Source organism: Capra hircus, chromosome 7 (assembly GCF_001704415.2).
Source record: "Capra hircus breed San Clemente chromosome 7, ASM170441v1, whole genome shotgun sequence".
Taxonomy (NCBI): Eukaryota; Metazoa; Chordata; class Mammalia; order Artiodactyla; family Bovidae; genus Capra; species Capra hircus.
Window position 1 is genome coordinate 71,566,803 of NC_030814.1, and position 25,016 is coordinate 71,591,818.

At 48.5% G+C, this 25,016-nt stretch overlaps 1 protein-coding gene across 11 annotated transcripts in view; it reads left to right on the forward strand.

Moving 5' to 3' along the window:
* The window catches only part of FAM193B (family with sequence similarity 193 member B), a 30,681-nt gene continuing 6,483 nt past the window's right edge, over positions 819-25,016 (forward strand). Inside the window, exons 1-7 of one of the 11 annotated variants that reach the window (XM_018050588.1) lie at positions 1,003-1,852; positions 1,990-2,181; positions 14,939-15,044; positions 15,971-16,202; positions 17,285-17,693; positions 20,049-20,250; positions 21,159-21,398. In XM_018050588.1, the coding sequence (XP_017906077.1) occupies positions 2,069-2,181; positions 14,939-15,044; positions 15,971-16,202; positions 17,285-17,693; positions 20,049-20,250; positions 21,159-21,398 (1,302 nt within the window). In that variant the 5' untranslated portion in view covers positions 1,003-1,852; positions 1,990-2,068. The other 10 variants (XM_018050589.1, XM_018050592.1, XM_018050585.1 and 7 more) reach the window with 10 other exon arrangements.

The window sequence follows — 25,016 nt, forward strand, 5'->3', positions numbered from 1 at the left end:
GACAAGCTGCACTCAACACTATTTTTGAAAAATCTGTTCTACGTGCATGTCACATATTCAAAAAAGAGTAAACATCCCATTTTAAACAATTAAATACATAATCATTACACTTTTTTAATGTTCCATTGATATCACTCAGAATCCTCCCACACACACATATACTTTTTTGGAAACACTGACCTAGTATGTGCCCCAGTCATCTCATCTTTATCACACCTGTTGTAATTGTGTATTTCAGTGTCCACTCTTTCCACCTGACTGAGGAGCTGAGTCTCCCTGTCCTAAGCACCAAACGCTGGGTTCCCCGTGGATCATACACTGAAAATAAGGATCTAAACAATCCCTTCGTCCCATTCAGCTCAGGCTGTCCACAAGCCCATGAGTTCTGGCTGTCTGATGCTGAGCAACCGTTTCATCTTCCGTAGCCCCCGTTTTCTCCGCTGCAAAATAGGAGCTATAGCACCTGCCAGGTCGTGTAGGTACAAGAAGTCAAGTCACAGCTGTGAAAGTAGCGGAGCACTATAGAAACTACTAATATTACTAACATTCACTCATCCATTTAACAGCCAGTTTTGAAGCGCCCAGGGCCTTGCAGCACGGTTACTACAGCGCACACCCCCTCCTGGCGCAGGTCTCATCCCCGGAATCCCGAAATGAGGAGGGCATTTCCTCACCAGGTTTACTCTCTCGCGGAACTCCGGGTAGTGACCTTATGCAAAATGGCGCAGGCGGCCTCGGGGGCTAGTGCGGCGGCGCGGCCTCCGCGTGCCCTCTGACCTGCTGGCAGCGGCGGAGGGGGAGCCGGGCGCCGCCATATTGGCTGTTGTCCTGTGAGGGGAGCGGCGGCGGCGGTGCGAGTGGAGCAAGGGAGCGGCGCGAGAAGCAGCATGACTCGGAGGCGGAGCAGGCCGAGCGGCGGCGCGGGCCGGCGCGAGCGGGCGCGGGCCACGGGGCCGCAGAAGCCCCAGGCGCCGGAGCCCCCACCGCCGCCAAGCCTGGAAGCGGGAGCGGGTGCAGGGCCCCCGGAGGCGCCGGCGGAGCCCTACCGCGACGACCCCAGGGAGGAGGACGAGCCCAAGCTGGCGCCCGGCCCCCAGGTAGGAGCGAGCGAGGCGAGTCTGGCTGCTCGGGTTCTTTCACCTCCCCGGAGTGGGGCTGGGACGGGCTTGGGGATGGACCATTCCCCGGCTGGGGCCAGAACCTTAACCCTCAGGGCCAGAGCTGAGGCTTTCTCCCCCAAGGCGGGAGTGAGCCTGGACCCTTTGGTCCAAAGCCGAGGCACGGCCCGTCCGGTTCTGAGTGAGACCAGCCTCCCTGCCCTCTCCCGCCGCCTCCGGGATACCTTCTGGCCGCACACCCAGTCTTACGGCCACAGCTTAGCTCTGTGCCCTTCACCTTCCCTGGGCCCACCTGCTCCCCACCCACCCACAGGCCACGTCGGGGCTCTGGGCCCTGGAAGGCTGCAGCCTGTTCCCTCCCACCCCCTCGGGAGCAGCTCCACCCCTTCCCCTCGCTGCTCCCTCAGCAGCTGTGCCCCCAGCATCTGTCTCCAGGGCGCCCCCCCCCCCCCCCCCCCGCCCCGGGCCCTGCGCCTTGCCCAGCTGAGCAGTTGAAGCAGACAGCCAGGCTGCCTAGAATTATTTGGTGGGGCTTCTGTACTGAGTTGGAAACCCAGCAAAGCCTGCTCTTTCTCCCCACTATACCCCCGACCCACGAGGTAGTCCACCCAAACCCTCAGATCCCTGGGTTTGGCGAATCCTGCTGAAAGTGAGCAGTAGGAGGACTCTCCAAGGCTTCCAGCTTGTCACCTGGAAGAAGGTCACTTTCTTTTGAGCAAAGGAGATAATAGGAGGTACCCTGCCAGTGTTTACTGCGAAGCTGGGGTGGCATGAGCCGCAGTTGCTCTGGGGGGGTTGTGGCACCTGGGGCTGGGTGGCTCGCCCTAAGCTTGCTCTGACAAAAGAGTTTTGAGTTGGTTTTTTGGATGAGTCTGCCGAGGAAGGCAGGCTCCTGCAGGAGTCTTGGAGGGTCGGATGCAGCCCCGGATGAGGATGAGGCGTGGCGGAAGATGCGTTTGGCTCTGCAGACACTGCATCGGGCAGCAGGGGACTCTGGGAGGCTGGTGCAGCCTGAAGGCATGGCTCTTGACAGCCTTCTAGTAGAATCTCTGGAATTGTGCATGTGAGTGGGGATGCTATTTGGGGTACCATTCCCAGAAAGCCTTTCCTGACCTCCCCAGCTGTGTGAGGTGCCCCCTCTGTCCCACAGCCCCCCATGCTCTCCTCTGGTAGCACTCCCTGTTCTACAATGACATAGTCTGTTGATGTGTCTGTTCCCCCCACTGAACTGTGAACTCCACAGGGGCACAAATCATGCCGTCTGTCCCCAGCCCTCCACTCCTAGCCCTGGGCCTTGCTGACACAGAGTAGGAATAATTAGGTGAATGAGAGAGAATGAATCCGTTGAGAACCCGAAATTACTGTAACCCAGTTTTTATACTGTCTCCTTTGTGTCTTAGATCATAGTAAGATTTTTAATTAATGAAGATGTCACCACTTACTGAGTGTGATAAGCCCCCCCCCCTTCATCCCCATCTCCTACCCTGGGCTGAGACTGTTTCCAAAGGACTCCTCAAGTTGAGAACTCAAGTTGGACCCCACCCTTGCCTAGTCTAACTTCGCACCCTGAAGCTGTCTCCCCCTCTAGCCTTCTCTGGACCCCTGGGAGTGCTGTTCTCCAGAAGAGGAAGGTAGGGAAGGGAGAGTCAGGGAGCTGTTGTCTTCTCTTGTTTACCATTCAGGGTCCCCTGCCACTTAACCAGCCTATAGTATTCATGGCCAGAAAGTTTGGTTGATGACATAACCATTCAGTTTTTATTTAGGTCGCAGTTTTAACATGATAGATTGCTACCTACTCCACTACTTGACCTTTCAGTTAATTCATTTATTTATGCTAAGCATTTTACATACCTTCCCACCAGCCCTGTGTTCTCCTCAGCATTTAGCACGAATGTGATGAGTTAACCATTGATATAATTATTAGTCTGCTTTTGCTTTGTAAACTCTTGAGAGTGTAGGAACCAAGTCAGTCACTATTGTACCACTAAGCCTGGTGATTGATAAATTCTAATGAATGAAGATATAAATACTGTTAATCCCATTTTTCAGATGAAGAAACGGAAACTCAGAGAAACTAAACATTTGCCCAAAAAACTCCTACTATAGGTACACCTACCACCGCCTCATAAAGTACCTTCTTATGTACTGTGGGGTATTTAGCAAGACTTTTTTTTTTAACTCGAGCTGTAACAGGTGAAACAAATGAACAAACTTCTGATTGAGCCCCGTTTTTGCTGGGGAAGGGGGTTCTAGGTGCCAGAAGCAGGCCTTTGTGCCTTGGTGAAAAGTACCTGCTGAAAAAATTGGGATCAGTCCTTGCTCTGCCCGCAGGCATACCTTTGGCGAGGACCTCTGGCTCCCACCACCACTTAGTCCCCTGTCTTAAGCACTTAGAGTGGGTAAGTAAGGTGAAAGTCAGTGTCGAATGCCACACTGAAGCCAAAGCTGGAGAATGGGATCACTTTCAGTCTACACACAGGGTTTAATGCCCCAAATCACATGTTTTGTTTTTTGTTTTCATTTGAGCCAGTATTTTTAAAAATCAATTTCCCACAAAACTGGATTTGTGCCATCTGCTGCTAAAAATCTGGTACTGCTAGGCCCATGTTTCCAGAAGTTAGTCATCTGCAGTCTCTGGGAAGTGTCTGCCCTCTTCATCATATGAAGGACACCTGATCTGTGCCAGGCCCTGGGCTAGCTGGTATACAGAAGTGAATCAACTGTGGACCCTCCTCACAAGGGGCTCATTTGGTCTAGAGAACATGTATATAGCAGTCATGGTAAGGCTAGAAGAGCGTTGCTTTCTCTGAGTTAAGGCTCATAGGCCTCTCTGGTTCCATCCAATCTCCTTTGCTTATTTTTGTAACTTGTATGCATTTAAATGCAGGACCTTGAACTTAATTGGAATCCCAAAAGCCTTTTCTTCTAATTGTTTAGGCCCCTAAACAACATTGATACATTCACTGAAAACCCAAATCCTTGTTTGTTTGTTTTTTCCCCCCATAAGAAGACTAAAACAGTTATAGCCTTCTTAGTGAAGAGGGGAAAAACAAATTACAAAGCAGTTGAAGGAGGCAGAGAGACATAGTATTTAATCTTACAGACTTGGGGTGAGCTTCCTGCTCAGTCTCCTAGCCTTGTTACTCTAGGCATGTTTCTTCCCGTCTTTAAGACTCTTAGGCAGCTTCACAAGAGAATGTGGAGCAGCCCACATAGCATCTAGTGCTGCTCATGCCGGAGCTAGAATTGGATGTGGCATGTGGCAGGAGCCGTTTGGCCTTCCAAAGCCTGAGTGTTCTCACCTGCCGGCCCCACTGGCTGCTTCTAGTTCTCTTGGGCCACTCAGCTTGCAGTCCAGGTGCACACTCACTCAGTAAACCCCCAGGAGACTCACTAGACTATAAACTGGCGTTGGTAGGGGTTGAGCGCATCCTGTCCTTCCATCTCTCCTCTACAGCTTCCCGTGGGACTTTGCCCAGCCTAGTTTAAAGGAACGCTAGAGACATGGCTCCACCACTGCTCAGAGTTAAACCTACTCCCTCATGGGACAGGAGCAGATGACAGTCAGTATCTTTATTAAAATCATCTCATTATATTTAATCCACTCAGCAAGTATTAACCTCTGTGCCAAGGCCTTTATTCAGAGCGCACAGATGAATGAGATAATCCCTGTACCCTGAGACTTCCCCCTTAAAATCACTGCCCACCTAGCCATTTTAAATGCAGGTAGGAGGAGATAATGCTGAGTAGAGATCCCTCTCACCTCTGCTCCTTTGTAAACCAGTAGAGCTTCACCATGTAGAAATGCCAAAAGACCTTTGAAGATTAAAACTTCCTAAAATTTTAAATTTCCTTAAAATTTCCCAGAACTATTAAGTGTAATATTGTTAGATGTACTATTAATATCGTACCACCTTCACTTACTAAGCCTAGAATTTTGTGAGCTTGGGCTATGTTCTTAATTCATTTCTGGAGTATTTATTGTACATGGTTCTTATGTGTTCAGTGAGTAGCTGTTAAACTATAATAAAAGAAACGTTAGGTTTCTGGCACCTTATTCTTACTGCCTGCACTGCTAAGCCAGGCTGGCAGTCACTCATTCATTCAGGCCCATTACGCATGCACTGTGCCCAGCCTTCCTCTCACCTAACCTGCTGTTCATTTATTCTACCAACACTAATAGACTCCTGGTCTGTGCTGGGTCCTGGGCTAGCTGGTAATATAGGATTGAATCAGACATGGTCTCTGCCCACAGGGGCTCATGGTCTAAAGAACATATATGTAATAATTACACTTAAGCTAGAGGAGCATCACTTCCTCTAAGTTGAGTCAAATTCTACATCCTGGTACACACCTTTAGAAGTGCTTCAGCCTTTTGTTTGGTTTTCTGTGTATAAAATGACAGTGATACTGGACTCAAACTAGGGTTCAACAGGCACTGAATGTCAAGCACTGAACACATGTAGTAGCTATGATTATTATAGCGCTTTGTTTTGAGGATGCACAGATGTGATAGCCTAGAAAAGGCTTCTTGGAGCTGAGGCTTCAAGGTCAAGTAGAAGGTCCTCCAGAGAAGGTGAGGCAAAGCAGGCAGCGTAGACAAAGACCAGAGTCCAGAACTGCCCAACTCATGGTGAGTGGTGAGAAGTCTGACTGGAAAGTTTAGTAGGTTTGAGCTTTAATCTATAGGCTATGAGGAGTCAAACAAAGATGTGGGAAAGTGAATGAGAGTGTGGGAGGAAGTAATTTTCAGTAGAAGCAACTGTGATTGCTTGATTCTACCTCTCTCGCACCCCAACCTAACTAATGATCAGATCCCCTGTGCTTTGCTAGACCCTGTCCCAGCCCTATAGTCTCTAGGTTTGGAGCCCAGTAACCTGTTCTTAAATTGCCTCAGATGATTTCTGATGTGTGGCTGGGTCTGGGAACTGTTTAACTGAGGGTGCCATGGGGATCTCTGTGGAGGCCTAAAGTATTCTTTAAAGAATGAAGCTTCCTGGGGAAAGAGAGAGCTTTTCCCTAAGCAGATGAAGGAGCAGCCTTAGTTTTTAAAGAAAAAAAAAGCAAACTTTTTCCAGTTCGCCGTTTGTCCATATTCTCCAACTGCTAATCTTTCTTTGTGTATCAAAACATGTGCTGCCATCTCTGCTGAACAATTGGAATGCAGTGACTCATGGGATACAGGCCCTGCCCTTGAAAAGCTCACAGTGCTATGGAGAAGACAGATTTTGACAATCAGGGTACAGGTGATAACCTCTGTTCAGGAGACATGTAAAAAAAGTGTTAGGGCATCCCCTAACACAGAGCAAAGCACAGTTTGTTTTGCCTGTAGACTTAGGAGAATGTAATACCCAAACTGAGCTTCAATAGGAAGAGGCAAAGAGGACAGTGTGAGTGAAGATACACTTTATGAATTGGGGAAAGGGAATGAATATTGTAGAAAGGAGTGGTTCATGGTTCTTCATGGTGGAATGTGCAGAGCAGAAAAGAACTGAGGAGAAGAATGCTTGTGTCCTCGGAAGGACCCTGTGTTTGCACCTTTCAGTTCTGTGCCCATGTTCCCACTCTCATCCTTCCAAGTGCAAGATGGATGAGCATGGTGCTGTCCTATAGGCCACCTCTCCTACATTCCCTCCCCAAGACTCTTCACTATCCAGCTCCCTTTGTGGTTTCCCCCACCATTCTGAAGTGAATAGATATAGAGAAATTCAGACAGAAAGAAGGGCCTAGAAATATTGAAGGTTCTTATTACGAAGTTGTAGCCAGAGAACATGAACTGGGGGGGTTAAAGAGACCTTGAAGGTCATCTGTCTAGTCTTCTGTCCTGTGCTTCAAGTAGTAACTTTGGATTGGGCAAGTCTCACTTAGTAAGTTTCCCTGTCATTTCTTCCAGGACAGAAGAGGAAAGAAACTAACGGGTATTGAGCACCTACTGTGTGCCAGGCCCAGGCCAGGTACTTTACATAATTTATTTCCTTCTGTCCTCACGACTCTGTGAAGTATGGTTTTATTCTCATTTCATAAATGAGGAAATGGAGGCTCAAAGAAATTCAGTAATAATCCAAGATCATACTGAAAATGGCAAACTTGGATTTGAACTCAACAGTCTGTCTTCAAAGGTCATTCTCTTCCACCCATGAGAACTCTGTTGCCATTACAGAGTAGTCGGTAATAAGGTTTGCCTGAGATTCCAGGTAAATAAGCAGGAGTTTAGGCCTTCCCATAACTGATTGCACCCAGGAAACAGGTTCAACAGGTGAACTAGCCTTCACAGGTAGAGGGCCACTGGGGTTAGAGAGACTCACTGCTCTATCCTTGACTCAGCCTGTACAGCCAGAGAGAATTCTCCACAAACTGACTTTATGTTGTGAAACTACTATCCTGTCTCCTGGAAAGACCTGAGCCAACAGCCTGAGTGGGAGTTTGAGTGAAAGCTCAGGGCACGGAGGTGTGGTTGTATTGGCTTCGCAAGAATTAACTACACCTCTGATGGCCAGCATTAGAATGGTCTGAGATTCTTAGCACTGATGCCTTCCCATTAGTGACCTGGAGTGACGCAGCCATGCCTTTTCAGCATAGTATGTTGGGCTAGTTGGGCTGTGTTTTAGTTCCTTTCCTTTGTGTAGAGCAGCTGAGACATAAGCCAGATGGCTTAAACATCATTTATTTATTCAGTGAATGCCTGCTATGTGCCAGGCCCAAGCCAAGCCTAGTTCCTGGACCCATTTAAATGGCCAGGGTCCACTCCCTGCCCCCAAAGAGCTCCCATTCTACAGGGGTTTGGGAGTGGGCAGAGGATATGTGTCTATGGCACAATGCGATAGACGCTATACTAAAAGAACTCTATTTAGCCTGGTCCAGCAAAAGCTTCATCAACCTTTGACCAAGATCTTAGGAGATGAGTAGGAATTTCCTGAGGAGCAAAGCTGAGGTTTGATGGGGCACGGTGTATCTGAGGAATAGTACAAATACAACCTATGGCTCAGGGTGTTAAGCATGGAAATGGAATATGGAGAGATCAGCTGGGGCCACATTATGAATGCCACGGGCCAAAGGGTATCATAGTGAGGGTAGTGAGCTCCACCAAAAAGGAGCCGAGATGAAAAGCGACCAAGGTAGGAATGAGGAGGTCAAGGAAAGAAATCTTCAAACTGGACAGATATGTGAGAAGGCACATTACAAGCTTAACCTTAAGGAGAGAATCCCAGTGTCCTAATTGGTGGTTTTTAGTTTATATTTATTATTTTGTTTACTGATTATAATTGTATATTATTTTAATATGTGTTCCTGCCTGATTATCCAAAATAAATATGAGGCATCCTGGTAGTTTGGGAGCATAGACAACCCTGTGCATGAACCTGCCTGGTTTTACGCATGTGTTCTTAAGGCAGGAACTCTTGTTTCCCAGCACCTAGCACAATGGTTGGCACCAGGTAGAGGCTCTGAGAATGTTTGTTGAATGAGGGAATGAATGGAAGAGTGAATGGCAGTGACTGGGCTGGGGAACTAATCACTTTCTCTGCTTTTGGAAGGGACTTCTAACTGTTGTCTTCTGCCTGCCTCGGTGACAAGGAGGCTTTTGGAGTTGGGCCATTTCTGAATAGAATTTAGAAACTGTCACAGGGCTCCTGGGTAGATACAGCACTGTGTCTTGAGGGAATCCTCTATAAACATATACTAACTCTTGGGAATAAAAGGAACCCATGAAAGAAATGAGAGCAGGTTTGGTTTTAGAAATTAGATCCAGCTTCAAGAGCGGTCCTTGATAGCCATCTGGCCTAGTGACACATAATTCCCAAACTGTGGCCAGAAAGGCTGTGGTGCAAAATTTTCTCATGACCCCAAACAGCTCTTCAGATATACCATGAACTGCTGTATGATTGTTAATAATCACTATTGCTTATAGCACACCCACTGGCTGACAGGCACTGTTAGATACTTTACATCAGCTGTTCTCAAAGGGTTTGGTCTTGGGAACCTTTTACATTTCTGAAAATTTTTGAGGACCCAGAAGAGCTTTTGTTGGTTAAACTATTGAAATGTACCAAAGGAAGTATTAAAGTTGAGAAAGTTTAAAAATATTTGGTCACTCGTTTCAGAATAACACTATTAGAGCTATCATATTACCATAAATAACAATTTTAAAACTAGAGATAACAATTTTCCCAAAAAGTGAGAAAAATGGTCTTGTTTTCACTTTTGCAAATTTATGTCTATCTTAATAGGAAAAGTTTAGATTCTCTTACATGCTTCTGGGGCTTCCCAGGTGGTGCCCGTGGTAAAGAATCCACTTGCTAATGCAGGAGACACAAGGGATGTGGGTTCAATCCCTGGATCAGGAAGATCCCCTGGAGAAGGAAACAGCAACCCACTCCAGTATTTCTTGCCTGGAAAATTCCATGGCTAGAAAAGCCGGGTGGGCTACAGTCCATGGGATCGCAAAGAGTCGGACACAGCTGAGTATGCATACACACATGTGCTTCTGTATTCAGTCTGTTGGCAGTACATTATCTTGATGGAATTATGTTTTTAAAAAAATTTAACTTCACACAGATACATAGTTGGAAAAGAGAAAGGTATTTTGATAGCCTTTTCAGATGATTGTTGGTATTATTCTTTGCAATATGGAATCTGAGAACATAGCAATAAAGTCTTTATACTCATTTATGTTAAAATCTGTTGGTTCATCTAACACTTTGGGTGGACTTTATACCAGTGCATGACTCTGTGGCATCATGCTTTGATCATTTGGAAAAATAGGTTCACTGAGTTATATAGATCTTCCAGATGTTTTCCTGTTTCATTTTATAATATCAAAAAATAGCATTTGTTAATATCACCATCAATTTCATCATAAAGTCTTTTAAGTATTGGGAAGCTGTCAAGCTCATGGTTGTGGATGCAGCTTTTTCAAAATTCTAATTTTCGCCTAAAACTTGAATTTTTATCATTGACCACAGAAACAGAATAGTTTTCCTTGGGGGTGATAGGCTTGTTTTGTTCATTTTCTGAGAAAATGTCTGCCAATACCCAAGTTTGAATAACCATAGTTTGTCAGTTAGTCATTCTTTGTAGTAAAAATGCTCCGTGAAAAATTGGCTTTCCCTTCCTTTGACTTTATCTCTTTTTTCCCAGGAAAAACTAGAAAGTCCTAGCATAATGCTTCTCAGACAAAAACAGAAAAGTCTTGGGCCTGGCCAGATGAGGGCACAGGTACTAGTTTTCATGGGTGTGCATGCCAGCCCCCTGGGCTGGGAGTGGCCACAGTCTAGGGTCCTGGCTCCCTAAGAACTCTGGAGATATGCCTATAGCACAGATACCCCATGTGAGTAACTCCACACGTCCAGAGATTGGGTGTTTGCCCAGAGAATGAAGCAGAATTATCTTGGAGCTTTTATAGCAGATCCCAAATCTAGAGAACTCCTAGAACCTTTCCTTTCGCTCCTCCATCTTTTACCTAAGGCTAGACTGGAATCCGGAGAGGCTCTGAATTTAACCTGAGGTAAGAAGGAATAATTAGCTGTTGCCCAGGGTCACTGGGTTGAAGAATCGATTCCAACAGCCTTTCTGATGAAGAAACATGGTTGGAATTTTCATTCATTTGATAAACATGTATTGATCATGTTCTTCATGTGAGATTACTATAAAATTGCGCTAGCTGCTAAAAAGTACAGCTTGAGAGCAGCTAGTTGAAAGCCTGAATTGACTACAGGGCATACAAGGTCACGATTTCCAAGAATTTGGAAAGTGGCAGGAGATTGCAGTCAAAGGGAACTGTAAACCAAGAGCTTTTCTGCCAAAGCAAAAATTTGACAGTATTAACTGTATATAATATCTCCAGGGCTTGGGATTCTCAACACCCTCTGGCAGTTAAAATAGAGATGAAAATGTCAGAGAGAACAGTCCACAGGCTCCGCTGGGAATTTTACCCAGAGATAGGCACCAAGGCTTAGAGTTAAGACAACTTTGAGGGTGGCCCCCTAAAACTTCCTGGGCCTAGAAAGAAAGAATCTAATATACCAAACTCAGGACAGTAGATAAGCTAGTTTCCAGTGTAGACTTACTAAGAACAGACCAAAAAAGAAGACCAGCCCAGGAGCCTAGATAGTAGATTGAGCACCTCCTGTATGGATCCTTTGAGCTAAGTGCTTTACATCTCTAATGTCACTTAATCCTCTGGGCAACCTTATGCAACATAGGTGGTATCATCTCTGCTTCAGTTTGTACTTAATTAGCTTCCCTGGCCTTGTGTTTCTTCCTTTAACTAGAAAGACAGCCTGCCCTGTAAATTCACTTCCATTGATGGCTAATCTTATTTATCATATGTACCATTTCAACTCTAGGGAAAGTCACATTATTTCCATGAATAAGCAGTCTTGTAATCCCTGAGGAATACAGTCTTCCAATAATCTTCCAGTCTTCCACACTTGGATTGGAACCATTTGGTTGGAGGTCCAGGGTGGGAAGACAGCCTTTTACTATGGGAAACAATTTCAAGCAATGTCTCACCAAACTGCCTGCCAGCTGTATTGCCATGAGGATACTTAACAAATCTGACTTAGCCACTATATGCCCAGCTGAGCCTGTGCCCTGTGCTGTACCGTGAGGGATCCAGACAAGAATCAGACCTGGTACTTGCCCTCTAGGAGCACAACCTAGTAGAAGGGACAGAAGATACAGGTAAATAAGTTAAGTAGAAGGCACAAATCTTGTCACCAAGGCCCAATGTGCTGCAGGGGTATGGAAATGGGAAAGAGAGGTGAATTGTAAGAGGGAATCTCTAGGAAAGCTTGAGTGAGATTGGATCTAGACTGGGCTTTATTTAAGCCCTGCTCATCTACCTATTGGTAAGGGGAGGAAGAAGGGTTTAGGCAGAGGATCTCCTTTAGCAAAGGTGTGATGTAGGAGAGCACAAGGAATATTTGGGGAACTTAAGGAATTACATAGTGGAGTGAGGACAGAGGTTAAGATGCCTGGATGTCACCTTCAGTTCATTACATATGAGAGACTCTTGCATTCTCATAAAATACAGTGACTGTATATTCTATGTTTTCAATCCTAGTCCTGATTTTAAATATTTTTTCCTATTGCTCCCATCATGTTCACAATTAGTGCCATATATTGAGTAGCATATATGCCTGGCACTGGACTAGGTGCTTTATCCCAATGCTCACAGACAACTCTACAAGTCAGAACTTAATCCCATTTTATAGATGGGGAGGCACGGAGTAAGTAGAACTTGCCCAACATTATACAGGTGGTAAGTGATGGAGGCCCAGGATTAATGCCAAAGCCAGTATTGTTTCTTCTACACCTCAGCACCTCCCACAAGTACTTTAGCATCAAGTACAGTCACACAGGTCACATATTTACCTTATAAAAATTGTTTCACTTTTAAAAGAAAACAGCAAATAACACTACACATTGTCATTTACATTGTACATTTGCATTCTTGGTTGTTCCTATAAAACCATATATACTGTACTTTACAGGCCACATTAAAAATTTCAAGAATTATTTTACTCACCCAAGATTTTCGTCTTCTGTAATAACTCGAACCTAACACTGGAAAATGAAGTTCCATTGTAGTAAAATTGCACATCCTGGTGTTTGCCTAAAAAATACAGTCACTTTACTCTTTCTCACAGGAAAAGGGACTTGGGCATTGGCCTTACCTCCTCCTCCTGGAGCTATTAATACTATGGCATCTTGTAGCTATGGAAAGTTTCCTGGGTGCACGTCTCAGAAAGGCCTCCTTTACCTTAACTTCTCTGTCAGCCTTCTACCCTTACCATGTGACACTCACCACAAATGGGTTCTAGAATGCTGTTTTCTTTTATAGCTGCCGCTAAGCAGCTGACTTGCTCACTGAACTGTCCCCTTGGCACAGACTTTAGGCAGCATCTCACATGAGTTCCATATGTAGGATTTCTTTCTCCTTCTCTCTGATGTTCTTTCCCGAGGTCCTTGTAATTCCCCACAAGTTTCGGTATGCTCCTGGTGGTGCTAGTGGTAAAGAATCCCGCTGCCAGTGCAGGAGATGCAGGAGACCCAAGAGACGTGCTTCAGTCCCCGGGTCAGGAAGATCCCCTGGAGGAGGAAATGGCAGCCCACTCCAGTACTCTTGCCTGGAAAATTCCATGGACAGAGGAGCCTGGTGGGTTTCAGTCCACGGGGTTGCAGAGTCAGACACGGCTGAGCGGCTGAGCACACGCACAGGCTCAAACACACATGCTTCTGGTGCCACTGTTTGTTTCCTTTCTTCTTCTAGAAGCCAGGGGCCCAGGTCGGTGTAATTGTAGCATTACAAATTGAAGGATACCCTGATGCCAACTTATTGTGAGAAGGTGATTTTATTTGAAAAAGATGATGCCATTTATTTTATTGGTAGGATGAAAGTGATACTTGTATTATTCCTTTGCTTAGGCCTCTGCAAATACGTCTTGCCTAGTGGTGGGTAAGTTTGGAAGCTTAACTATTATGTGCAACAAACCACCCCAAAACTTAGTGGCTTAAAACAATACCATTTATTATTTGTCATGAGTCTCTCGGGTGTTGACTGGGTGTTTCTGCTGATTGGTGCCTACTGGGCTGATCTCAGCTATACTCATATATCTGATCTACTGGCCAGTCAGCTGGGAAGACTCAGTTTTCCCCACAGGTCTCACATCCCTCCAGCAGCTAACCTGGTCATGCTTACGTGGCAGGGCAGAGGTGCAGGAGCAAGCAAGTCCAGCCATGCAAGGGAGCACGTAGAAATGTACACACACTTTTCAAGCTCATGCTGGCAGCATGTTTGCCGACATTCGTTGGCCAAAGAAAGTGACATGACTGTCTGAGTGAGAAGGGACTACAGTGCAAAGTTGCAGGATATAGGAAAGCCATTAATGGGGTCACTAGACACAATCAGTCTCTTAAGTCACTATCCCTCAGTGTGACAGAAAACCTGTAGACTTACATTTCTAGGTCAGATTTGTCCTAGAAGGAAAAGGGAAAAATAATAATAATAATGACTGTATACTGGGACTGTACTATGGACATGCACAGGGCTAGGCACTTTACTTGTTTATGCACCCCCCCTCATAACAACTCTGCACAGTAGGTAGGAAATCAGAAGTTGAATAACTTGCTCAAGGTCACCCAGCTCATTTGTGGTCAGGGAGGGATTAGAATTCATGTCAGTCTGACACCCAAAGCCCAGGGGTTTTTTACCGCACCTCCCTGCCACTCAGAAGCCCCTGGGTCTGCCTTACCCTCCAGCTCGGTTTTCAGCTGAGTTGATACTCTGACTGGCTCCTCCAGAATGCTCCTGTGATCCTAACGGAATTGTGCAGCTCTTTGGGAAACCCACATGGTCTCCCAAACTGCGTTAACTGAAAGCATTTTTTTTCCTTTCAGGTGAGAATTGGTCTGTAGACTTCACAGACAGCCCAAGAATTGTGACCTCTCCCAGACATGCCACAGCAGGAAGGGCCGACTCATTAACCTTCAAGATCCGGAGACGTTGGGGCACTAGGGCATTTAAGCACGAGCTTTGGAGTCAGCCTCACTGGGGTTCAAATCCTATAGGGTTCAACCACTCACTAACTCTATAACCTTGGGCAACTTATTTGACTTCTTGAAATGTTTCTTCTTTAAAAAAAAAAAAAAGAGAGAGAATAATAACAGTTTGCAGAGCTGTTTACAAGGGTAAAATTGGGTAAATAAAGTGCCTAACCCAGTGCCTGGCACATAATAAGTGATGTCATCAGTATTGTTAATATTGTTTCTAAGCAGAGCCTTTCCCCTTCTGGGAAACCCTGTTTCTGTCTGTTGGACAGGTTCCCCCTACCACCAGCCAGTCTGTGCAGACTTGCTGCCTGCTGTGTCACCGGGAACGCAAAGGCTGGGAAGAAGGCCCTTCCCAGAATGGACTGGTGTTGCAGGGTGAGAAGCTGCCCCCTGACTTCATGCCAAAGCTCGTCAAGAATCTCCTAGGCGAGATGCCTCTGTGGGTCTGCCAGAGTTGCCGAAAGAGCATGGAGGAAGATGAAAGGCAGACAGGTCGAGAACATGCAGTGGCGGTAGGTAACCGCTGAGAAGGGGTCCCCGAATGCAGGAGTGCTGCCTGCCCAGAGAAGTCAGGCTGTTGAGCTGTGGCTGCCTTGTGCTCAAGTGGCTGTCCTCAGGCAGCACCTCCGCCCAGGTGCCAAAGAGGCTGAACCCATACAGCATTAGCAGCTTGTGGCCCACATTTGGGGGAAGAAAAGAGAGGTTTCAGGCAGCCCACCAGCCCCCAAGGACAGTGCACCGTGTGATGGCCGGCTTGGAGGCACTGGTAGATCGAGATCCTGACCCTCCCTGTGACTGTGCTGCCGTCAGCTCTGTGGCAGCTCAGAAACCAACCAGTATGACATGGAAGGCAAAGGTCAGTTTGAGGGTCTGCAATACCTCTGTTAGAAGGCTTCCAAGATGCCCGGGAGCCATCTAACTGCCATCTCCTGAATCACAGAGGTCAGACTCCTCATTTTTCATTCCCCTCAGTCCCTCTCTGTAACCCAGAATCAGTTCAGCTTTAGGACTCCTGGCTTAAAGACCTTTTTCCTCTCCTTGGCAGCTCTCAGGACTCCCCAAAGGCCACAGCTGACAGGCAGTCTCTGCCACTTACCAGACCCTCTCATCACATCCACACACTTCACGGGGAGCACCGCAGCCCCTCTTGGCAAAGGCCTGGCCCATGTTTGCCCTTGCATCTGGAGTTGTGGGAACTGGGCCATTCCCACAGTTGGTGGGGGGTGCCCCAGGGGAAGCCAAGGCAGCAGAGGGCCAGCCCTGAGGTTTACTGTTTTACCATGAGCCTTTTTCTTCCCCAGATCTCCTTGTCACACACATCCTGCAAATCACAGTCTTGTGGGGGTGATTCTCATTCCTCTTCGTCCTCCTCTTCATCGTCCTCTTCCTCGTCCTCCTCCTGCCATGGGAACTCAGGGGACTGGGATCCTAGTTCGTTCCTGTCAGCACATAAGCTCTCGGGCCTATGGAACTCCCCGCACTCCAGTGGGGCCATGCCAGGTGGCTCGCTCGGGAGCCCTCCTACAATCCCTGGTGAGTCTCCAAGCTTAGAAGAGACCTCTCTCCATAAATGGAGAGAGTTGTGTTTTCCTAACCATTTTGTTCAAACAAATCAGATCGGTTATTAAATAAAAGTGGAGCTGTTCTGGTGGGAGCCAAGTAGGGAATCTAGCCCTTGACTATCTTGGTAGGAATCCTTTCCCCAAGACTCTGAACTTGAAAAATACTGCTGGCATTGGCTCTGGTAACTGTTCCCATTGGATCCAAGAGGGGACCTGGTAAGCATTGGCTGAAGAGAAAGTAAAGTCTGCAGGGGCCTTTAAGGAATTAGGTCACCTGACTGCTGCAGCAGCATGGAGGGCCTGAGTGTCTCCTCTTTTCCAACCAAGGGTTGGGTGCTTTTATAAAAGCACTGCACTTCCATCCACACGAGATTGGCAGTGTGAGCTGCTTTGATTATTAGCCAGTTATGCAGCTGTGTAAGCCTTTTTTAGACCCTGGGATAATGCTTAGCAACCCAAAGAAAAAATCTTGAGTTATTGCTGTACTTCGTAAATATGAATTACTGTCTACTTTTAAATGGAGGACCTAGTTCTTCAAAGGGGTGCTACCCGCAGAATTGTGAGGGAGCGATACATAAATGCAGTTATTCTGGTGCATGAGCCAGAGAGAGTCATCAAAGCGCTTTCCCACTTGTCCTCTGAAATTTGGGGCCACCCGAAAGTCTGGCATATCTTGGCTGCCTTGATGCACGTGGCCCAGAAGCAGAGCCTTGTCAGACAGGTCCTAGAGAAGCACTCAAAGATAGAACATACAACCCCTGTTTATGCCCAGCAGAGGTTTTATGACCTTGCATGGGACTGGCCTTCCTGGTGCCTTCTCCCTCAGGCGTGGCCATCTTCAGCCTGTCCAGCTGCTGCCTGCCGAGAAATCTCTCCAGCCCAAGTTACCGCTTGACTTTTCCAAAAGCTCATGGGTCTACCATGCTGAGAGACTGTGCCCAGGCATGCTGCCTCTGGCCACAGTAAGCAGGCTGCTGCAGCAGCGAGCCCTTGGGCCTCCTTCCCAGGATCTGGGCTCCCGCTCTGACACCTCTCTCCCCCATCCGCCCACAGGTGAGGTTTTCCCCATCTCGGAGCACCACCGGCACTCAGACCTCACTGCTCCACCTAACAGCCCCACCGGCCACCACCCCCAGCCAGCGCCGCTGATCCCATCTCACCCCGGATCTTTTGGCTCACCACCCCACCCGCACCTGCTGCCCACCACCCCAGCAGTGCATTTCCCTGCCCAGGTTTCAGAATGCCCTGTTGCCGTGGCAGAATGCCCTGTTGCCGTGGCTGCTGCCCCCCACACCCCAGGGCCATGTCAGAGCCCCCACCTTCCCTCCACCAGCATGCCGCTCCTGAAGATGCCTCCTCCATTCTCGGGTTGCAGCCACCCCTGTAGTGGGCACTGCAGTGGGCACTGCAGCGGGCCCCTCCTCCCACCACCCAGCTCTCAGCAGCTCCCTAGCACTCACAGGTGAGTGGCACAAAGAGCAAACTCCCTGACAACTTGAACTTAAGAGTTTGGGGAAAACTTTGGGGTGGAAGTTAAAGGGTATACTCTGTTTATGTTTTTTCTATAGTTTTTCCAGATATGAAAGAAATGTTTGTTTGTTTGTTTTAACTTGGGAAATTTATAAATGTCAAAATTTTAAATACATGAGAGAAGAAAAAAATTCCTGGCAACCTAAAGATAAACTTTAATACCACATTATATATTCTTTGTTTTCACGTTTCTATATATCCATAACAAAATGAGGTCACATTCTGTATTATTTTTGTGTGGTTACTTTTTAGCATATACCATCATCATTTCCCTAGTTAAAATTCTTCAAAAACTTTCTCAGTGGCCACATGTTTTGTTGTACAACTGTGGCATAATTTATCATTACCCTGTTCCTGGATATTCAGGCATTTGTAGATTTTTTTTGTAGACTGTAATAAGCATCCTTGCACCCAAATGTCAGGAGTTCTGTCCTTAAAGTAGATTCCTAGAATTAACTCTTAAGTACTGAGAAAGTGTGCTTTAATATATATTTGAAAGGTACAGTTCTTTGGAGAAGATCTGCCTTTTTGTAAATCAGGTGTGTGTTGAGGATGTGTTTCTATTTGCCCGCTCTAAAATCCCATCACCCCGATACAGCGCTTGTAGCAGGTTTCTCTTGAGTAGCTTTCCCGTGTGGTAGTGGTGTCTGTGGTTTTTTGTCGTCCGGTTTCACTTAGTGCTGTTAGGTTCCCACATGGCTTCTGAACCTCAGCTTTAAAGGCTGGGAAATTCTTTGCTCTTCTCCAGTTGCTGAACATTTAGGTCATCCCAGCATTTTAACATTATAAATAATGTCTCTTAACGATGTGTTTGCCTAAAGCTCTTCACTCTTTTGGATTTTTCTCCTTGGAATAGATCTCTCGGTGAAAAAAGTTCTCAGTATAAAGGCTATGAGGGATTTTTTGCTTTTATTTTATTGAGAAAGGCTCTTAATACATATTGAAAAATTGCTTTCCCAAGGGGTCTCCAAATTGATGTAACCACCAGTATTAAAGCACTAGGAATTTTTAACTGTGCTAGTATAGTAGATGAATAATGGTCAGTTGAGGTTAAGCTTCTCTGAGCACCTTTTTATTTTGCACCGCTCAATATGTAGGAAATTAGTTCCCACCCTGGGATTGAATCCGTGCTCCCTGCAGTGGAAGTGTGAAGTCTTAACCACTGGGCCGCCAGGGAAGTCCTCCGAGTACTTTGATAATGATTCCTGCCCCAGGGAACCTCCTTGGCTGCTCCTTGCCCCACCCTTCCTCCTGGCTCCCTTTGGCTTCAGCCCTGGAGCACTCCCACTGCTGATGGCCAGCCCAGGACTCTGACTCTTCTAGCACGAATTCTGGGACCTTTCAGACGTGTCTCTTCCTTACCCTGGGAAATTAGTCCATATTACAAGATGCTTCCTGAAATCCAGAGGCAGAGCAGAGCAGTGCAGTGCGAGGGTGAGTCCTAGCTGCTCTTTGGGCAAAACGGTAAAGCACTCTGAGCCTTGGTCTCTTCTGTTGCAGCGTGGGGATGGCAAAACCTGTTTTGCAGGGTTTGGGGGATTGTTAGAAATGATTTGCTGTATACAATACCTGGCACAAACAGTAGCTTAAAATATGGCCCACAAGGCACATTTACTTTCCTAACCTTGAGACGCCATGGCTGAGGCAGCTCTGTGCAGTGGTGCGATCTCAATCAGAAGGACCTTTGAGCATGGTCCACTGTCACTTCCACTGTCAGGGGCCCGGATTCAACCCCTGGTTAGGAAACTAAGATCCCAGAAGCCACATGGTATGGCCAAAAGCAAAACCACAGTGTCAGGGTGGGGGGAACCGTAGAGAATGAAAGGACGTTGGCCTCCTTTGGATGTTCCAAGGAACCATCAGACCACTAATCTGTTCAGACACCTACTTCCTGAGCACTTACTGTGGATAGGCTTGTGATGGTACACACTGGGACCCAAAAATAGAAGTGGCATAGTCCATATCTTCAGGGAGTCCATACTCTGCTCTGGAAGACAGATGGGTGAACAGATCGTCACTGTAGTGTGTGATAGAGGTAAGGCTCACATGGTAGACGTGGGGAGGGGAAGCACAGGGAACCTTTCCAGAACAGTGCCGTTGTGGGGGTCCCTGAGGAACAGTGAGGGTGTTTGCCTTGTTCTTACAAGAGGCTCATTCTGTCTGCCTGCCTTGGTCTTTGTGGGATGAGGCAGGTGAAGATGGTGGGGGAGCTGCTCCCCAGGCTCCTCACAGCGTGCTCCTGCCCTGCCTTTCCTCACCTTTGGGCCTGTCTTTTCTCCCAATTCAGCAGGGACCCTGGGTGCAAGGGGCACAAGTTTACCCACAGTGGCCTGACGTGCCAGCTTCCCCAGCCGTGCGAGGCAGACGAGGGGCTGGGCGAGGAAGAGGACAGCAGCTCGGAGCGTAGCTCCTGCACCTCATCCTCCACCCACCAGCGAGATGGGAAGTTCTGTGACTGCTGCTACTGTGAGTTCTTCGGCCACAATGCGGTGAGTGAGCCTTCCCAGGCCAGAGCAGGCTGGGGGCCGGCCGAGGGGAGCCAGGGGAGTACCTTGCTCTTCCGGGGCCGCCCTTGCTCTTGGAGCTAATAATTGTGCCTGGACCCTGTGAGTCCTCGCCAGCGCCCGCTTGCTAGGGCCTCATGGCATATGGATGAGGTAGAGATTTTTCAGGTTTGCTACCTTTGCTCTTCTCATGGTTTCTCTTAAGATTGACTTTTTTCCTTAGGCAAAAAGAAAGTGGCAGAGGAAAGCTATGATTCTGATGAGCATGTATACGTAACGTGCGTAACCACGGAGAAGTGAAGGCTTGTGCGTGATAAAGGCAGAATGGAAGCCAAGGCTCTCAGTCCCCAGTGTGGGAGCCAGCCAGGGGACAGGCCGTGAGCACAGATGGCGCCAGGAAGGAGGCTCATAGCAGAGTACAGGCTGTCTCCGGACAGGGGAAGAAAGCAGTTCAGAAGTCTCATAAGGTGAAGAGGAAAGGGCTTCTGGCTAGGGGAGAGCAGTTGAGGGCAGAAGAAATTCAAGCAGTTATGTTGCTGGTCACCTTTGAGCTAGAAGTTGTTATCCTCATTTTAGAGATGACAAAATTGAGGCTCACAAAGACTCAGTGAATCTGCTCAAGGTCATACAGCTTCCGAGTGACGAAGCCTGGGCTCAAACCTGCTTTCCTGGCTCCCAAGTCAGTGTGCTCGCAACACTGCTGCCTCCCTCCCACTCCTCCGCCCACCACTGCCTTGGCTCCGAGCCTGGCGGAGGGTGAAGCCATTTGGCCTCTGTGGCTGTGGTAGAAAGAACAGTTGTCTTGCTTCTCACCACATGCTTGGTGCCTGCGGGTGGGAGTGCTCCGGGCTTCCCAGGCCCAGGGTGTAACGTCAGCACCTCCCCTCCCCCAGCCACCCGCTGCCCCGACGAGTCGGAATTATACCGAGATCCGAGAGAAGCTTCGCTCAAGGCTGACCAGGCGCAAAGAGGAGCTGCCCATGAAGGGGGGCGCCCTGGGCGGGGTCCCTGGGGAGCCCGCCGTGGATCACCGAGATGTGGATGAGCTGCTGGAATTCATCAACAGCACGGAGCCCAAGGTCCCCAACAGCGCCAGGGCTGCCAAGCGGGCCCGGCACAAGCTGAAAAAGAAGGTGGGTGTGGGGGGAGCCCAGCTCTACCACCTCTTTTCCCCGAGGACTCCCTCGCCCCCAACCCCCAGGACTTCTCGGGCATGAATAGTGCTGGCTGCCAAAGGCCTTGGCAGGGCTCTCTTCTCTGAGAAGGTCTGAATGGGTTTGGGAGGCACTGGGGTAAGGGGGCCAGGGGGCCAGTGATTGGAGGAAAAACAAGTCCTAGCGTCAGAAGCCGCTTGCTGGATTCCTCAAAGCTTAGGACTTGTTCAGTCAGTCAGTCAGATGTTCATTCAGCAAACACTTCTGCAAATGCTTGGAGCCAAATATGATGCAGTTAGCTTCTTACCCTGGAAAGTTCAGTCCAGTGGAGAAACAACACTGGACAAGCACATTAGTGTGCAACAAGTGCTGGGATGAGGGAAGCCCCCATCCTGCCTGAGGCACTGGAAATGGCTGGACCACCAGGCTGCCTGGGGAGCTGAGTTGTAGAGAGTGAGTACAGATTCATCAGGAGGACCCTCCTGGCAGCGGGCATAGCACATCCACAGCAGTTTTTGAAGCCAGAACTCACACCCAGGAGAAGGCAGGCAGATAGCAGAAGTGAGGGAATGGTATTGCTCCACAGCTCTGACTTGATCCGACAGCCCAGGGGGGTTCACCCAAGGGCTTTAATCACACAGTGCACTCACCAGATGTGCCTCCCAAGGTGACTGTGAAGGAGTGATCCTCCAGGCCAGAGAGCCAAGAGCCAGGGAGAGGTGACCGATAGTGGGCCTAGAGCAGGGGAGCTGGAGTTCTCAGAGGAGGCAGGCGACCTCTTGATTTCAGGACAAGGAGATGATAGAGTCAGCCAGGGTAGCCGGCAGGATGGCATGCCTTGCTGAGCACAGGTGGAGTTGGCAGAAGATGGAATTCAGTTGGGCACAGTGACTCAGAGATTCTCATGAGAGGTCCGAGTGGAGATGGCGATGTGGGGCTGGGAGTTGCTGGCATGGAGATGTAATTGAAGCCATGGGAATGACCCATCCTGAGGACTGAGTGAACTCCTCCCAGAAGGCCGAGGACAGAACCAGGGGAGCTGTTCCTGGGCAGCCCTGCCGCCAGGCGAGCAGCAGAGCTTGATGGCTCGTCCCCTGCCACCTCATTACCTCTTGGCCTGCCTGCCCCCAGCTGTGTCTGCACAGTGCCACACTCAGGAGCTCAGCAGCTGAAGAGAATGGGTTTGACAGCCAGCTAGCTCCAGGTCCTGGGTGGTCAAACAGCCCCGGTGCTCTGGAAAACAGCAGTGCTTCTCCATCTTTTTCCAGCCCAAAGGACAAACCAGGACCCCTTCCTGCACCCTGAAGTAGTAAACCAAAGGGTCTCACCACTGCCTTCAGAAAGTGGTCGGCATTTGCTGTCTCCCTGCCAGCACTGCCTGGCCAGAAGTGTGCAGTGGGCAGAAGTGGTCTCTCTGGCCTTTCCTGGCCTCCCAAGGCTGTGGTTCCCAGTTAGGTCCCAGGGAACACACTTCACAGTTCCCAGGCCTGGTATGTTTTTCATAAATTTCTGCCTGGATATCCTTTCTCCGTCACCTCTGCCCCCTCCTTTCCTTTCTAAAAACCTCCTCCCAGCCCAGTTCAGATGTTTCCTCCTCCGCAGGCTTCCTCAGGTAACGTCCACTGTGCTGTGGCTGCATCTCGCACATCTCTCTCGTCTGCCATTTGTCATTCTCTATCCACAGTTCAGAAACTGCCTGCTCCACCCAGTCTAGAGGCCAGGATACAACACAGAGGAGGCAGTCCTGACGTCCTGTAACTAGTGATCATGGCCAGTATCTGTGTATACATCAGCCTCCTCCACTGTACCCCTCCGTCACCTCCCAGACTTAACTGCAATCCACCGAAAACACAGCTTCCACCACGAAAGGCATCCACCCACTACCCACCTGGGGAGACAGATGAAGCTGGGCATTTTTCTGCTCCCTTGTACCATTTCTGGCCATGACTCGTCCATGTCCTAACCCTCGCTCCTTTGAAACCGACCCTGGGTCTGTCATCTGTAACCTCCCGCCACTACCCCTCTTCATCCACTGAAGACCGTCACGTGTCTTCCTTCCTTTCTCAGACCGGTTGAGATCCCTTGAGTATCATTCATTCACTCTCCTACCAGTCCTTTCAGCTCCTCATTATCCTTCCGTTATGCCCACTTAGAAAAACCACAGTCCTGGGTTCAGCCCCAGCCTGCCTCTCTCCTACACCTTGAGGAAGGTGCTAGATTGAACCTGTCTTTGGCACCCTGGCCAAGCAGTCTCCCACCTGCCTGAGCCCCCACTTTGCTGTTCTCTAGTCTTCTGACTCCTCATCACTTCCATTCATCCCAGCCCCTTTGTTAGACCTCCATTCTGCTCCAGCTGCCAGGCTCTCCCTACCCCCACCTTACTTTTTGGCAGATAACTCACTTCCTGTTTCAACAAGGATTCAAAGCCAGTGGAGAGGCACTGTCCTGCAGAGTTCTTCTTGCTGGAAGGAAGAGTTAGTCCTTTTCCTACCTAAAGCCTGTGCTGTCCTTCCTGCCTCCTCAGTCTAATACCACTTCCTGCTGTGTGGCTTCAGCCTCTCACTGTGCCCAGTACTGTTTTTTGAAAGCAAACTGTCCTTTGAGCGTACAGCCTCTCTTAACCACCCCAGTCTCTTTCCTCATCTGCACTTACTCCTGTCAGCCCGCTGCAAATTGTCTGCTACCTCCACTCCTCCATGGAGCCACTAGTGACTTCTTTGTCGCCAAGTCCTTCTCTCCTGTCCGTTGTCTTTTCCGCCAGGCAGCATCTCACCCTTTGTTCTCTTCTTCAAAAGTTTTCTTTGGCCCCTCCAACCTCACTTAAGTGGGGGCAGGGAAAGGGAAAGGGGAGGCCGCATTCTCTGTGTTTCTCACTTCCTCTCTGCCCTCTGTCCTGTCTCCTTTGTGAGCACGTCTTCCTCTGCCTGGCCCTCCCCCTTAAAGACAGCTCCCTGGGAGAGAGCCATCTAGATAGTGTTTGCTCCCAGGTCGTCATGTCTCCCTGTTTCCCCCTGCACTTCCCAGTGACATATCCTCCCACTGGTGGGTACCTCCTCACAGACATTCTGCAGGTACCCAAACTCAGCGTATCCCAAACTGAGCTTGTCACCTTTCTCCAAAAGAGCCCACTTTTCCTTCTCCATTGCCTGTCTAGGTAATAGCACCACCAGCCACCCAGCTGCCTCAACCAGAGCCCCAGATGCCATCTGGGGAGGACTGCATCGTGGTGATGGCGAGCAGCAGGCCTTGCAATTGGACCAGTTTGAAACCTGGCTTTACCGTACTTGCTGTATGACCTTGGGCAAATCACTTAACCTCTAAGCCTCAGTTTCTTCCTCCATAAAATGAGAATAATGGTAGAACCTAAAATTCAAGGCTTTTGCGAAAATGAAATGGAGTGATGCACAGAAAGGTTGGGCAGAGTGAACAGAGTAGTTGCTGCAGGAACAGTAGTGATGGTTGATGATGTGTTCATGACTCCTCGTTCTCTCCCCAACCCGTCGCCGAGCGGTCCTGGCCATGCGACCCCTTCCAGCAGCTCACACCATCCACTTCTTTCCACCCTACTGGCACTGTTTAAAAAGCCTTCAGTGAGGG